The following is a 16,990-nucleotide window of genomic DNA, read 5'->3' on the forward strand; positions in this document are numbered from 1 at the left end:
ATATATAAATCAAAAATCAATTTAAATTTATTTCTAATCTATTTTCTCAAATTGAAGTCAAATGCTTGAGAATAGCGACAGTTGAAATCTCATTTTAGCTTTACTACTCTTAACGTGGGATGGTATAATTCTTCCTGACAAATTTCTTAGTTATGCATGACTTTTTATCATAATCAGGATTTTAATTAGCAAGTGTGTTACGAAATGCAGAACTGAACAAATCCTAAAACTAACTGCAACTATGTCAAAAAGGAATACCTCCAAATGCCAAGGCCTGGTGGAATTTAGGAATAACTAGTTACATAATTGTATGTCTAAATCAATTAATAGAATACAGGAAGAGTAATGCTATGGTAGGAGTAAAAAATATACACTAGACTCCTGTGTGAATTTACATAAAAATCTGCTTAAACTGAATTTCTTTTGGTAATATGTGGGTCAAAGTTAACGCCCAGCAAGTTTGACCATCCATGCACCACCTAGGTAAAGACCTAATAATGGTGCTGCTAGAAGAACTTGAGTGAGAGGATCTGTGGATGGCGTAACTATAGCAGCTGCCACTACTGCTCCGACTACAACGTACCTCCAAACTGATAGCATCCGGTCTCCAGTAACCAATCCAAGTTGTCCCAATAGAAGTTGTATAATCGGTACCTACAAATACAAGATGGCTTAGATGCCATTACAACCAAACTTAGGAAGAAAAGAAAGCATTGTAAATAAGCAGTGTAATACAATACTACAAAATTACAAATATAGTACATCTTGTTTCCTCAAGAACCACATCAAGGTAAAATCTTACGTGCAAATTGCAAAGTATAATCCAAACTCCAAAAGAACGTGATAAGCACTCATTCATTTGAGAAACACTCCCTTAAAAGCCAGCTCTCAAGGGAGAAGAACCAAGTCTTTTTTTTAGTTACTATATATTGTAGGTATGAAGTGTCCACATTGTTCGACAGTGATAAATCTTCTTCAAGAAGAACCAAGTCATTTAAAACTTTCAAGCATCTTATATTACTTGATATGAGACGTGGGCACCCCGTTATACCCATGTCCCAATCCAGATGATCGATCACAAACATTAAAACTATCTTATGAGCTATCCAACTCAATAGCAATACTGCAATAGCATGTCTTTTATTCGAATTCCTAACAGAGGTATATTGGGATATCCATATTACCCATAGCTACGAATTGACCTGATGCAGGCATGCTTAAAAATGTAATCAGTTTATCTTTTATGTATATTATTATATTCTATATTTATCATTGGGTCAATGGTCTTGTGGCAAGTATCAATCGGTGTCAGCTAGAAGGTACTGTTACCATATATTCAAAAAGAAAGGAAGTACAAAACAGGAAGAAGAAATTACCTGGAAAGACAAGCCTGTACTGAACATAAGAACCAGAACAAACTCAAAGTATTGATCAATGGACCACAGTGATTCAACAGCACCTTCAGCATAATTGACAAAGAAATTTAATGCTGCGGGTACCAGAACCAAGTAGGAGAAGGTTATTCCGGCGTAGAAAAGAACTGATGAGCCTAAAACAATTGGCCCTAAAAACCTTCTTTCAGCTTTCGTTAGACCTGGAATTATAAAGGCTATGATTTCATAGAGAATGATAGGACTTCCCAAGAGAAGGCCACAATATCCAGAAACCTGCACCACGAGACCACAACAATATTAGTTTGATCATGATTTAGATGGGTATACACTACAGTAATGGTTATATCACACAAAGGTTGGGTAATAGCATTTTTCTCTCATAACTAATCCCTCCTAAATTTGACTTCTCTAAAATAGGTAGTTGGTAAGGTGAGAAAATCAAAGGTTGATAGTACAACGAACCAATGATTAATTATGAATGTAAATGTAATATCAACTATTTTTTTCTTCATCAATAGTTGATACTAATTACTTTACACTCTAAACTGAGTTCCTCAATTTAGAGTGAGTTGCCTATTTAAGAGTAGCTGGATCGCCCCAATAAAAACAAACTAATTATGGCAGAAAATGGCTAAAGTAATTTACACACACAAAAGACTTTGATCTTTCACCCTGGAAAACTCTGTCAAGTTGCCAACGGTATAGCACCTTTAAACTTCACATGAAATGCATGCCAGGAAATAAAATATTACATTCACAACTCACTAGGTAGGGAAGGAAGTAAAAAACACCCCGGAGATATTTTGAGTAAAAATTTTACCTTTAAAGTGGTGAAGAAAAATTCACCAGGAGCTAACTGAAGAAATCTGACACCCTCTGATTGAACAGGAGCTTCAAGAAGCCTCACCAAATCTTTTGAAAATGCAAAGCATCCCAAAATGCTTCCTCCAACTCCTAGAACTGATATAAAGATTCTTTGTCGAAGCTCTTCAAGGTGATCAAATATGCTCATTTCTTTATCATCAGGAAGAAGCTCTTTATCAGGATAAAGAAAATCATAGATAGCACTTCTTTCTCCATCTTCCTTAAAATTTTCCAATGTTTCTTCACCTATACCATCAAGCATATCTTTATTGTCAACACAACAATAGAAAGTTAATTCAGTAAGTTTCTATTTCTAAAACTTTTGCATGCATAATCATTAACTAAGAGTCTGTTTGGATTGACATTATTTGAGCTTATATCCTTGGATAAGCACTTATGAGACTTTGGGAGAGTTTAAGAAAACAACTAGTAACTTTTGTTTCAACTTATGCACCCGTTCGAATTAGCTTATTTGAGTTATGTACTGGTTGTAAGACTGTCTAAAGAGCTTATGAAAATAGCTTATGACATATCCTTATTTGTAAGTTGTTACCCGCTTATTTTCACAAGGTTTACAAGATAGCTTATGAAGACAGCTTATACCTTATATGAAAATACTAAATAGTTTGACTTTAATTTATCTTTTGTTACAAAAATAGTTTATACATACACACTTATATGATATGATAAACACTGCAGTTTAGAATAGCTTAGGAAAACAACTTATAGCTTATATGAAATAACTTATAGCATAAACAGACTTAATTAAGCAGATTCTAGCCAAACAAGAGCAATGAAGTGAAGAAAAAACATGGTGAATTGAGAGAAAATGGATTTTGCTCTAACATACCGGGTCTTTCTTCAATGGCGGAACCAAGCCTAGTTGAACTAGTACTAAGCTGTTGTTGTTGGTTCTGTCTGAGTTCATCATCAACGGCGAAACAAACGAATTTACCAAAACTCTTATTATTTCTTCTTCGACAGAGAGGGAAGCTGACCCGAATAGGGGTTGTTGAGTGGGTTCGGAGCAACCCGAACTGAGGAAGGATATTCATAGGAACAGTGGTGGTTCTCAATCCCATGCCGTGTTTATGTTTGGTTCTCGTTAGATAGATACGATTTGGTTTGGTTTGCGTGTGTTGTGTGTCCTCGTCGCCTGATATTTTTGCACTTTACATGGACATTGCTTGCTACTACTTATCACTATACATGATGATTAAACTGAAAAGTATATTTATCATATTAACTTATCTGAACTTATGATTAATATGGCTCAATTTTTTTTAAATTGGTGGGTTAAAATAAAAATATATGGATACTTTATACATAAGATTAAATTTGATTTACATGTCCTCGTGAGCTTAACTCAATTGGTATGAACAATGCATAAAATATACAAGGTCCGGGGTTCGAACCTCGGTCACCGCCAAAAAAAAATTGATTTACATAATATTATCTTATGTGCTATGCGTATTATAATGAGTATAGCTGATCTCATAAACTATACTTGTATCTAAGTATTTTAATAAAATACTATATAAAAAAATTAAGGGTCATGTTAACTTGTGTCCTAAGGGCACATGTTAAGCAATCCTAAAATAGAAATATTTCATTAATATTTGTGCATTCAACTAATTAAAAGTTAACAAATTAAATGCAATACACGAATTCCAATAAAAAGTTTCTACATTTGACTCATTAACTTGTGCCTTGAGGGCACAAGTTAACATTTCCCAAAAATTAATAGTAAAAATCAACAGGAAATGTGAGTTTTTTTAATTATTATCATGTTTTTAGAAAAACACTTGTAGTTACTTAAAAATTCGTAAACAACTACTCCCTCCGTCCCTTATTAGATGACCAAGTTGACTTTGACACACATACTAATGCATATTTTTTATCTTTAATATCTTTAATTATCTATTTAAAAAATTATGAAAATTTAACATTCTGATAATATTCGTCGAGACGAATCCAACAACATCTTATATGATATTATTTATCTTTGTATATTAATATAAAAATACGGTCAAAATATGTCAGGTCAAAAGTGTATATTGTCAAACTGATCATGTAATAAGGGACGGACGGATGGAGTACCTAATTACTTTGGGCTTGAAGAAGACCCATGACACTTGATAAACATGAAATATTTAATGGTAGTGTCAAATTAATATATGTGTTTTGAGAGTTCTACCATCCATTACGATTATACATGCATACATATAAAAAATTAAAATAAAATATTTTTAACAAGAAAATTAAAATAAAATTAACGTGGAAGTGACAATGACATGCATACATATAAAAAAACAAAATATTTTTTTAATTCGAATTAAGATTTTATTAACGTGAAAGTGACATGCATACATATAAAAAAAATATTTTTTTAGTTCGAATGAAGATTAAATAATTAAATTTATTAAAAAATATATGTTAAAACGAATATTAAATTTAAAAAAAAATGTATTTTTTGTCGGATATAATGAAATTTATATGTGTAGTTTAGTGAGATATTTATGTTACAAAAAATATTGTTTAAAAAAAAATGTCACACCTCTCAAAAAAAATGTTACATCCTCTCAAAAAAAAATTACATAAAGTATTATAAATTAATTAAAATTTTAAATAAAGTATTTAGTGGATAAGATCAAAATATTTATTGTTGAGATATTTATGGAAAATCAAAATATCGGTTTTGGATCTCTAATTTATTTGTATTTTTTTTTTAAACAAGCAAATTGATTTGATAATAAAATCAGCCTGCCAGCCTCCAATGGTATGCTCCTCGTCCTTCACTCAAATCATTCATTTTTTTGGTTTTATTATTCTGAATTATTGGAATTAGTTAGACTGAATCATTAATTTTCTGAATAATGATGAAGATCCCCCAAAATCGCGACGATGCATTGCCAGCGTTTCATAAGGCTGTACAAGCTGCGTTTCAAGATAAGAGGGGAGATTACAATGAGCTTTTAAAACTCCTAAAAGATGTCAAGGATCAAACAATTTATACAAGACGTTCTGCGGCAAGAGTCAAGCAGCTGCTTAAAGGGCATACTGATTTAATTTTGGGATTCAACACCTTCCTGCCAAAGGAACATCAAATCAAACTTGAGACCACTGGTTAGTAATTTATGATTATTGATTGCACTTCTCATATCTTGATACTTTTCTGCAGTTAGTATGACTTTTTTTGCTATATATATATAATTCTATGGTGATGTAGTTGATGTCTGTGTTAAAACCCTAGCCGGCGTCGTCTTGACTTTTGTTGGTGTTAAAACCCTAGAACTCTATTTTGTTTTGTCTGATGTTTTGTAAACTATATTTAACTCTGCAATCAGAAAATTTGTTGTTGATTGTAAACGTAGTAGTTCAATTATATTATGTTATGGTTGTTTGTGATGGAAAAGAACACGAGGTTCAAAAACTTATTTCAATAGATATTTTAGAAGTACAATCATACTAAATGTTTGGAAGCTATTTGATAGTATCTCAATACAATGAAGGGTATTCCCATAAATATCTATGTTGTATTTTTTCTGTTCATGCAACTAATTAAGACCTTTATCACATTGTAGGTTATTCATTTTTGTCTTTGATAGCTTAAATGGTTTTATCTACTTGCTTTCAACCCTTCAATGATTACACTCTACTAGACCATCGACCCGTGCTCCGCACGGGTCATACCAGCTAGTAAATATGGTTGTTATAAAATTTTATAACAACCTTATTTGCTATATCGGACAGCCAAGGGTTTGATATAAAAATAGAGTGCAAGACAATATTTTATAACAACCTATAGTAATAAAATTTTCCCATTAGTAATTAACTGATGGAATTCACACAATTATATACGTGAGCTAACTTATGAAAAAAAGTCACCTAAGTTTAATCAATGCTTCTAAATTCGTCCTTCACAAAGCACATGGACACCTAAGTTTAATCAATGCTTCTAAATTCCTCCTTCACAAAGCACATGGACGATTTTCTTTTAGGCTGCAAAATAGCTTGAGTTACAATGACTATGTGAGTTTGCATTTCTAACTTCAATGTTTTCATCTAAAAGTATTTGACATTATGAATATTCAGCCAACATGTGCAACACCAAATTTTTTTAAGAGCAAAAAGAAGAGCATCCTTCACCAAAAAATAGCGCTATCAGTGTTAGCTTGAGTCACAATGGTCATGTGAGTTTGCTTTTCATGTTTTTTTTTTTTTTTTTTTACCATCGAAATGTTTTAAGCTAAGACATTATGCATTTTTAGTAACCTTAGTTATCCAATTTTTTTTAACAGAAAATAGAAGGGCATCACCAAGGCTAAGATGTGATTGCAATAATCACTGTCTTCTAAAGCCACCTAACTTCACAGATGTACAACAATATATCTGTTAATTAATGTATCTAATAACTGACATTTTACCTTCTCATCAACCAAAAGCATGTTCATAAAGATTGTCTCATTAGGGTTTTCCTTGTCAGGTATGCACCATATATGAGGTACACGGACAATAAGTATCAAATCCTTCTTGCCACCTGAGATAGCCGAAATTGTTGTGTAAATTTCTGCCATATTTTACTAAGTTATATTTGTGAGTATGCTTTAACCATGAATAACCCCCCCTATTTATTTATTTATATAGCGAAGGCATGTATAGTAGTTATAGTCATTCTAAACTTAGCAGATTTTGAATCCTTGAAAGCCCATCATAAATAAGACTCTGTGAATTCCCAACATGTATTAGACATGCACTCCTAATGAGGATTAAGCATGCTGAGCCTATACATTAGTTGTTGTACAGCTATGAAGAAACCCTAACCACATCTCATGTAAGCATGCAGGCCTATCTAAAATTGGAAAACCAAATGCTTCCTTGGCTCATTAATATATGTTTACTCCCAATGGTCTCAACTGCCAATCAACAATGAGCATGCCTACTCATGAACAATTGGAATGTGCAGTTGTACATTAAAAGCCTCTTTCACCCTATAAAAAATTGTGTTTGGCTACCCTCATTTAATGTGCAAAACGCATGAACATATACATTGGAGAGTTTGTTGGATATGTCTCCAAGCAATTAGAGTGTGCAGCCAAACATTAATTGATTCTATAACCCATACATAGAAACATACATTTTTTATATCTGAATAGATGGATAGCTTGGAGCAGCCCTCAATAATTTGGGTGGCGCATGCTTATATGCATGGGGACAATAATGCATTTAACACATGTCTGTTACTTGGTGCTGATGTCATCATTAATGTGATAAGCCAATAAGGAGCCACTTACAAAACTTGCTATATGCATGTGTGATTTCAGCAACAAAACAGAATTCCGCTTGGACTATACACCACATGCAATATTATACACACACGTTACAGTTCAATATTATATCACGTGTTTAAAATTAACTTTTGCAAATATTATGACAATTGAGTGAAATCTCTTGCTTAATTATAAGCATTTTCATAATCAGGCTGTCAGCTTATAAAGTTTAACTTGCTCAATATACAATTATCAATTAGATATTAGATATACATGGACTAAACCAACTAAATTGTAATTGTGTTTTGTAAAATAAATTAAATGAAACTTATAGAGAACTACTGAGAAAATAAATCTTAATGGCAATTTTACAAACTTTAAAAGTAATAAACTATTAAAACATAAGCTATAAGTCATGGATTTTATATCAGCTTGATTAAGCACATTCTTTCCTGGTTATCATCATACATTTGCTCTATAAGGATGCATTTTGGTCGAAAATATTACAGTTTATGATATCCCTTGCTTTCTGTTCATGAGTACGAGATTGCAGATCGTTATAATATTACTTATTTTTGTGTAAGAGCAGGAAATCTTACCAGCTGTTTGAAAATGTAGACAACTTTCATCGTCAATATAAAGATTATAGGGTCAAATATATAAGATAAAAGTAATGAGCATAAAACGATAAAAACACTTCATTTAATTGATAAATCGTTACAAAACTTGGCACAATGGTCACTAACAATAACACACGACACATAAGATGACACTTAATAGAAAGCTGCGGACATAGCCCTACACAACGATGAAAACATAAAGACACGACTGACTTATGTTTTGATAACACATAAGCAAATAGAATGAAGGAGTTGGGCATACTTGCATGCGTATGGCCTCCATATTTATAAAGGCAACTACATTGATTATTGAGGCATGCATGAGAAGTGTAAACATGATATGATGCATTTAGTTAAGTAGTTGGCAGCTCAATTTTGAATTTGAATTAGCAGACAACATTAATGAGACACAATGGCTTATTGGACACGCCTAGTTGGAATAACAAAGGTCACATGTGCTCATTAGGAGGGAAATTCAAAATTCAAACCATGCACCAGCATTTAACGAGTCCCCATTAGCTTGCAAAGCACTCTTTGGTTAAGTACTTTGGAGGGAAATTAGTATAGCAATTAGGGCTAAGCAATTGCTTGACCTAATTAGCTTTTAGAGTAAGTATGATATGATTGTTTTTCTTCTTAGCATTTAACTCTTATTGTTCCAATTCTTCAGTTTTATTAGTATTCTAGTATCTTTTATGTTTGAATTGATCTAAAATTTTCAGTCTAGTATCTTTTATTGATTCTTCGTATATTTGTTTTTTGAGAAGTCTTATGGACAACCCCTCTCACACTCTCTTGAACACTCAACTATTTGTCCATGCCATCGTTTTAAAATAACCCATAAGTTACAACTACACTTCAACGATCGAGACACATGTTGCTTCTTTGGATTTTTTTAAAGAAACTTCATAGATTAAAAAAAAAATAAGGGTTCTTCACATGATTGTAGGGGAATTGCATGGAAATTATATTTTTTCTCACTAATTGACATTTTCCTATGCCTCTAATCCTTTTCATTTTTCTTTTTGTTGGGGAGTAGGGGTTAATAAAATGCATATATAATGTTTTAAGTTAGAATGTTTTTCTGAAGTACTTTAAGTTAGAATGTGTTAATTTCCTCGAGGATGATGAATATCTATTGTTTGCTATACATTGGCATGAAAAAAAGAGGATCACAGGTATGTGTATTTTATGCTGGTCTGGATGTTGTTTGACGAAAATGGTGTGATAAATTTTTCTTTATATGATACTATTAGACAGACAACAAAATATGTGTTTCAGAAATAAATAAAAAGGCAAATGTTTAGAAATTACCTAATGTTGTCATTGTTGTGATCTAAAGGGAAAAAGGTGAAGAATGTACAAGAGAACCGTGAACTTCCCTGTGATGTGCTTGATATCATTTACCAAACATTAGATTTTGATGACTTTTTTCAGTTTGCCGATGTGTGCAAGAATTGGAGGGCTTTTCATAAAATTCACCGGAGAAATTTTTTGGCATCACAAGAACCATTAATTCTTCAAGTTTCTTATGTTATTCGATCACTTTCCTTTATCAGCATACCCGACCAAAAAGTTAATTATCGCTTAAACATAGATGAGTGCTTCTGGAATTATACCTATGTTACGTCTTCTAACGGATATTTTATCTCGGTTGGGAGAAATAATTCAGTTTTGCTACTCAATCCATTTACAAGAATAAAGAATGTAATCAATACATGTCCCTCTGAAATCAAGCCTTATATGGATCTTAACCGTGCTTGGCTTGCTTTTGACAAATGCTCTGAGGAATTTGTCTTGATGGTTTTGTGCTATTTTCCTGAGATCTTGCATGTCTATCAATCTCGAAATTGTGGTTGGGTTACTTATTCGACAATGGGAAATAAAGTAAGAGTTGTTGACGCTGTGGTTTTGCATAATATAATATATGTTGTCACTTTCAAGGGCAACATAGGGGTAATTAGCTTGAATTCATCAAAAATTAAATTTCTAACACTAAAGAATACTCCCAATGAAATACCCTCAACCTTTAGGTTGGTTAATTGTAATGAACAACTTGTAGTGCTTGATTTTAGGTACAATAAAATAAGGGATGTGTACAGGATAAGGGATGTGTACAAGATAGACTTCTCAACCATGAGTTATGTCAAACTGGAAACTTTGGGCGACATTGCGTTATTTCATGCTTCAGAAAGAAATTCTTATGCATTGAGCAACCCGAATAAGTGGGGATATGAAAGCAACTTTGTGTATGCATTGAACGACATTAAATCTGCAAAATGTACTGTGTATTCTGGGGATGATAAAAAATTGAAAAAATGCATTATGCTTCCAGCTCATGGAGCATATTCCTACATGTTTGATTGGTGTTTTAGACATCAACAATATGAGGTAGATTATTCCCTAGTTGAGTGACTTGGATATTATACACCGTGTTACTTCGGGTCTTTGTGTTTCGATCTATTTCCTTTCTGTTTGCCATTAATTTGACAAAAGTAAGAAAAACTTTGCAATGGTTTGTAGTTTCAATTTGAATACATTGATTAGTATTGAGAATAATTCAAGGAAAATGATATAGAGCACATAATTCAAATGTGTATCGGTATCAGAATTGAATTTGTTTGACATTAATAGGTCGTTTACGTTGATTTTTTTCCCTTCCATTTTTACTGATAAGGTTTGAATATGTTATCGATCCATACAATTATAGCATTTTTTATATTGATCGCTAGACGCACTTTGTAAAAAAATTGCTTAGGTCCTTGCCGCCAGTCATAAAAAAAATTGCTTAGGTCCTTGCCGCCAGTCATACAAAATGTAAAATGATAAAGTAACACTCACTATAGTAATTATTAATGAAAGTCGTAGTAGTCCCTTAGGGGTTGTTTGGTGTGCATGATAAAGAGACAACACTATCATATCCTATTTAAATCTCTTATTTGGTGCACCAATACAAAATGATAAAATAAACCTATTGCTAATCCTTTGTTATTTTAATCCTTAGTTTTAGTTGGGTTAGCAACCTGATAGGATTACCAAGCGTATTTTTTATTCCTCTAAGAATAGAACCATGTTCGACTCCCACACTCTACCTTTCTTGTCCCTCTGTAAGTAATTTTTAAATGATTCTTCAATTTCTATATCCCCAATCTCCCTCTTGCATCCATCGAATTCGTTGTGCATCCATGGAAATCAACAAATCCTTCTTTTAGATCCAACGGTTGCCATATATGATAAAATAATATTATCCATTTTATAATCATGTGTGCACCAAACACGTGATAGGACAAATGTTTATCTTGTTAATATCATTGCATATCCTTATCCAGTTTCTTATCATATCATATCTATATCCTATCATGCGCACCAAACAGGCTCAATGTATCAAAATTGTGTCCAGAACATTCTGAGGCGTTCACACTACAAGAAATTTGCCATATAGCAACGGTAGCATGTAGTAACCGCAGTAAAAAGCATTGCTATAGATAAAATATAGCAACTAAAATTTCAAACAGGGGTTGCTATAGGTTAAGAGAGAAAAAGCGGCTAAAATTTTCACCATTTTTTTTAATTCCCACAACAAAAATAAAAAAAAAACAAAAAGATAAACTCAAATCACACAGAAACGTAACACAAAATCCTTACTTCTCATAAGAAAACCCAATCTCATGTGCCAAATCCAATCCCACTTTAGTTCAGCAAACCCTTATCGATTCAGCAAACCAACTTCACCACCATCTCCATCGATTCAGCAAACCCGTGAAACCCAATCTCACCATCTTCACCACCATCGATTCAGCAGCTTCACCACCGTGAAATCCTTACCAACACCATTCCCATCATCTTCCTTCCCTTGCGAAGACCATGGCAACTCGTGTTTTCGCCGCCGTCAGTTATAGTCCCTAGTATCTAAATTTGTGTTTGCAGTTATCTAATCATCTCCTCCGTTTTCAATCTCTGGGTTCACCACCAACGATCAAAGGTAACTTCACCTTCCTTTTCAATTTTGCTTAAATATCATCGCAGATAACTTCAATCTATAATTGTATTTTTTACCTTACATAGCTAATACTGACACAGTTTCTTCATAAAGTTTGGGATTCCACATATTGGCATTCAGCCCTTAAGTTTTGGGCAGTCTGTTCTAGTTAAAACATAATTTAAATAAGCAATAACTTGCCATCGTGATTAGAAGAATCCTAGACAGTTTCTAATGCTTGTTATTAATTAAATTAAAATTATGCATCTGAAGCTTTTAAGAAAAGGGACTGATACAAATCCTAATACAGTTACCCCTAAAACAAAAGCAAGAGTTCACAACAACGAAGTAACATAGCATAGTAGAATCAAATTGCGGACAGAGTCATCTACTCATTTATGTATTAATAATGTCATGTTCTTTGGCTACTCCCAATGTGATAAGCGTCCTTTGGCTATATTTTTAATTTATTTTGGCAGTAGAGATTTGACTATGAGAATTTGAATTTTTGTTAGTAATAATATTAATGAAGATATGTATATTGGCTTATGAATTCAAGTATGAAACTTTGCATTTTTATGAGTGATTTTTTGTTGTAGGGTGATCTTTTTGAAATTTTACTTTTTTTTTTTTTTTGGATTCAGTTGTGAAACTTTGCATTTTCAAGTAATAATCAGAATATGTGTATTGACTTATTGTTATTTTGGTTGATGAACATAATTGAAATCACCTATAAGACTAGAAAATGTGGTATGTATGAAAATGGAAAATAATGATTATGATGGGACATGTACAATTTATAGTAGTAGTTTAGAATTTAATGATTCAATTTGTGGATGAAATGACATACCCTTATTCTTATCTCACTTGAAAATTAAATGTTAGTTGCCTAGTTTGAATTGAGTGAATCTCAGTTTAAGGTAGAAATAAGTAGTTTTTTTTTGTGGAAGTTATATTTTCAATAATAGGATATGGAAGGGGATTGGTAAAGGGTATGAATGATTTCAACCACTTATGCTTTAATTTCCCTTTTTGTCACCCTACATGATCTTTGTGAATTGTTCACGAATTAGGATGAACCAATTCGCAAAAGTACTGTGAGTTGGTATGCAAGTACAAATTTGCGGTTCTCTGGTGAATGCGGCTTATTATGTGACAATGAGCTTTACCTTTTAGATACATTTGTATTAAACTCTAATTGAAAAATCTAAAATGTTATGGTAAAACATGATATGATATCCCACCTGCATCTTAGGTTGTTAAGACTTTTTTTTATTTCTATGTAGAAATGTTAAGTTGGATTTTCAGGAAGACATGCCAAAAATGATTCTGAATTGTGATTACACATGTGCTATTTCTTCGAGTTTTTTGAATACGAAATTAAACCATTGTTGTTTCATGTAATTTGGTACAATCTGATGTAGAACAGATGCATCTCTATGATGTTCGTGCTTTCCAATGCAATTAGCTTCTTGAGAATTGAAAGTTTATAATCTGTCAAATTTAAAAGAGATATTATCATACGGTAAAAATCTTCGAACTTGGTTCCTTCTTTCGACTAACATTATGTTGTATCAATTGTAGAAAGAAAGTAAAAAGAATAGTCAGAATCGTAAAAGTTATGAAGATATTCATTGCATGGGTACAAAAAGTCTCCCAAAATTGATCAATGAGGAGGTTAGTTAATATTTGAACTTGTAATTGAATAAATTGTATTTCTAAAACAAATTACTTATAATTTCATTTGTTTGGTATTAGAAAGAAAAGGCCTAAGGAGTGTCGCCCACACGCAAAGAGATTTACATTGCTACACGTACTCGTAAAGATGGTTCAATTGTTAATGAACATGCTGCAAGATTTATAGTAAGGCTTTCTTTCGTTCATACCTTTTTTGATTCTATAACTTATACTGAAACGATATGTTAAATCAATGAAATTGGATCCCCGACTGTTGTATAAAATTGAATTATGACCGTAAGAATTGAAACTGATTCAATTGTTCTGTTTTAATTGTTCCGAATTATGTTCTGATTGTGACATAAAATTGGACTTGCTTATTCAGTTTTAATTGTTCTGTAACAATTGTTCTGGTTCAATTGCTCTAATTGAATTTTGTTCTGAAGTTTGTTTTGCAAGTATAGTTCAGTTAGTTCCCTTTGAATGATTTTTATGATGCCATTCCGGTGGGGAATTTTGTTAGCCTCATTTCGGATTGTCTTGTCATGATGCTGTGTGTTTTTATTGTTGGTAAAATTGAACTAGTTGTTACAAATAACTGATATATTCGAATGAGCGGTCCCCTATTCGAATGACCATCCACAACCATTACTTTGATACTGCTTATTCTGTTTTAATTGTTCTGGTTCAGTTGTTCTAATTTAATTATGTTCTGAATTTTGTTTTAAATTAATGAACTCTGTTTTGAATTCTGTTCTAAATTATGTTCAATTGTTCTATTTTAATGAACATTTCTGTTATGATTATGACATAAAAGTGACCCTTTTCAATTGTTTTGATTGTCATATTAATGAATTCTATTTTAAAATGTATTCTTATAATCTCTATATCTTATAATTTTTCAGGAAGAACTAAACAAATATAATAATGAGGCAGAAACTTCTCAATCGGTTGGGACACAAAGTCACATGCCTTGGAAGAATGACATTTATTCCCGAGTAAAAGGAGCTGAAAAGAGGGAACATGTGCGTTGTATAGGCAATATTCCCAAACCTAAGAAATCAAAAGCTTCTTTGTCTGAAAATCAAGAATTGAGGGATGAACTTAAGAAAATGCGAGAAAGTCAAGAGAGGACAAATGTGTTTATGGCAAATATGATGTCAGTAATACAAAATCGATTATCTCAAGAAGATTTGAATGATATTTTACAAGCTGCAAAACAGGTATATTATATAATTGATATTTTATTTTTCGAGTTCAGATTTCGAATATTATGATAACATGAATTAAGTAGAGTTTGTAACATATTTTATTTTTACTTTTAATAGGCCACAAATGGTGCTAGTACTCCAAACCAGATAAATTCTTCAAGTCGATGCAGTGATGAAGACGAAAGAGAGGAAGATTAGAAATTGTTTTTATCTTGGATATGTTTAGGCTCATCTAGTGTTTTTTTGATGTAGTATCTATTTTTGTGTTGGTTATTATATAAAATTGACATTATTTTGTTATTTTAATATGTTTGTAAGACTTACTACTTTGATCATATAATTAATTTTTTTTATGTTACCTTAAATTTTGTGTAGTGCAATAAAAAAGTATTGCCGAATATATTATTTTTTTTGGTCAGGAATTATTGTGAAAATTTTATTATTATTAAAAAATATTTATATTATGGTGAATTTTATTAAAAAAAAAACAGAGAGAACCTATAGCAACGGACAGTTTGGTCCTATACCAACGGATATGGAGGTTGACTAAAGCAATTTAATAGGTGTAAAATGCCGTTGCTATAGCTCCGAAATCTATAGCATCAAGCTAATTTTCCGTTGGTATAAGCTATTGGGACGGCATTCTTGCCGTTGGTATAAGCATAGTATCCTAGACGGTAGCAGGTGGGCGTTGGTATAGGTTTTATAACTTATAGCAACGGCTTTTGAGACCTTTACCAACGGTTTCTGCTGTTGCTAAATGGCAAGTTTCTTGTAGTGTCAGCTAGGCGGATACACATTTTCTTCATGAAGCCCGTCTTCTAGCTTGAACCTTCGCTTGATACTTTATTGATTAAAACAATAGTCTTTTTTATATTTTCATGAAGCTTGTGATACCATTCACACGCTCCTCCAATTTTTCAATGTTGAGTAGATACACTGATTTATTAATGAAAGTGGCTTCTAACTTGTCCATTTCATTTATTCTTATCCTTTCAACATGAAGATGGTCGTCATCTACCACTTTCTCTAGCAATAAACGAGCATGAAAATATATGTTTGCATCGACTTACTTTCTAAAGTGGGGTGATGAAGGGTTTGAGGATTAACCAGATTACAAGGAGGATTCAGTGTTGGATATATTATTCAACAATGATACCGACAACATCATTTGCAAAAAATGAAGCTATGAGCCAAATCCCATTTGAGTTATGGTCCGATGATCTTCAAACAAGAGAGCTACAAGCTTATGTTTTCGTGGAAGATACTAAATGGGCTACTCTAGCTGAGGGAAAAGAAACAGAGGGTGTGATGTTTGAAAAACCCACTCACTCTGACGGAGCTATGTTATGACAAGAGGAGGCCATGGCATCCCCAAACTTTTGAAAAATAATTCGTAGTATGGATATATTTGTACCCAACTTCCGATAGTTAGAGCAACTATAATGGTGAACTTCACATAAAGGTTATTTTGTGGGTTCCATAAACCATATCATCTTAAAATAACTCACTCGTTTTTCATTCCAATAGTGTGATTATAAAAAACTCATATATACATCACATATTAATATTTTATTAGAGTTTACTTTGATTGCAACTTAAAATTATATGGGTCCTACAATGACATACATATTTTAATCAAAGTATCGTTATTGCTTCAGCAAGTGATGGTTATTACAAGCTGGCGGACCCCAGCCATAATATTTGCAAAATAACCTTCATTTTGAACCTCCAGCTGACATACCCTTGCAAAGTAACTGCCGCTGGAGTTGCTCTTAAGCTGACATACCCTTGCAAAGTAACTGCCGCTGGAGTTGCTCTTAGTGTCAAAATATTGAACTGAAGTTGCATGTTGATCCCCTATGCAAGCCCGGCCCAAGGGGTAGGCCAACTAGAGAACATGAGAGTGATTTTTAGACGGAACAACTTTTGACTCAATCTTACTTACATTAGGATCGAATTCAAAATTACTAGG

The 16,990-nt window shown here is 32.6% G+C and overlaps 3 protein-coding genes across 5 annotated transcripts; 2 read left to right on the forward strand and 1 right to left on the reverse strand.

Annotated features, from left to right (window-relative positions):
• Positions 1 to 244: 244 nt before the first annotated feature.
• Positions 245 to 3,396, reverse strand: APG2 (Sec-independent periplasmic protein translocase). Of its 2 annotated transcripts, none has more exons than XM_085740488.1 (4): positions 3,109 to 3,396; positions 2,215 to 2,504; positions 1,377 to 1,667; positions 245 to 654 (listed from the first exon to the last, which is right to left on the reverse strand). In XM_085740488.1, exons 1-4 carry the CDS (start codon positions 3,338 to 3,340, stop codon positions 445 to 447), a joined length of 1,023 nt encoding a protein of 340 aa, XP_085596614.1. In that variant the 5' UTR covers positions 3,341 to 3,396; the 3' UTR covers positions 245 to 444. The 2 variants fall into 2 exon arrangements, with proteins under 2 accessions (XP_085596614.1, XP_085596613.1); XM_085740487.1 differs by having other exon boundaries at positions 2,215 to 2,522.
• Positions 3,397 to 4,751: 1,355 nt separating this feature from the next.
• On the forward strand, positions 4,752 to 10,779 carry LOC146958982 (uncharacterized). 2 transcript variants are annotated; one of them, XM_085740490.1, is made up of 3 exons: positions 4,752 to 5,037; positions 5,144 to 5,384; positions 9,491 to 10,779. In XM_085740490.1, exons 1-3 carry the CDS (start codon positions 5,035 to 5,037, stop codon positions 10,561 to 10,563), a joined length of 1,317 nt encoding a protein of 438 aa, XP_085596616.1. In that variant the 5' UTR covers positions 4,752 to 5,034; the 3' UTR covers positions 10,564 to 10,779. The 2 variants fall into 2 exon arrangements, with proteins under 2 accessions (XP_085596616.1, XP_085596615.1); XM_085740489.1 differs by lacking the exon at positions 4,752 to 5,037 and having other exon boundaries at positions 5,044 to 5,384.
• Positions 10,780 to 13,883: 3,104 nt separating this feature from the next.
• Positions 13,884 to 15,415, forward strand: LOC146958983 (uncharacterized). The gene is made up of 3 exons (XM_085734248.1): positions 13,884 to 13,990; positions 14,710 to 15,027; positions 15,133 to 15,415. Exons 2-3 carry the CDS (start codon positions 14,773 to 14,775, stop codon positions 15,211 to 15,213), a joined length of 336 nt encoding a protein of 111 aa, XP_085590374.1. The 5' UTR covers positions 13,884 to 13,990; positions 14,710 to 14,772; the 3' UTR covers positions 15,214 to 15,415.
• Positions 15,416 to 16,990: the final 1,575 nt, after the last annotated feature.

Source organism: Medicago sativa, chromosome 1 (genome assembly GCF_051527215.1).
Source record: "Medicago sativa cultivar Bolivia chromosome 1, Bolivia_mono, whole genome shotgun sequence".
Taxonomy (NCBI): domain Eukaryota; kingdom Viridiplantae; phylum Streptophyta; class Magnoliopsida; order Fabales; family Fabaceae; genus Medicago; species Medicago sativa.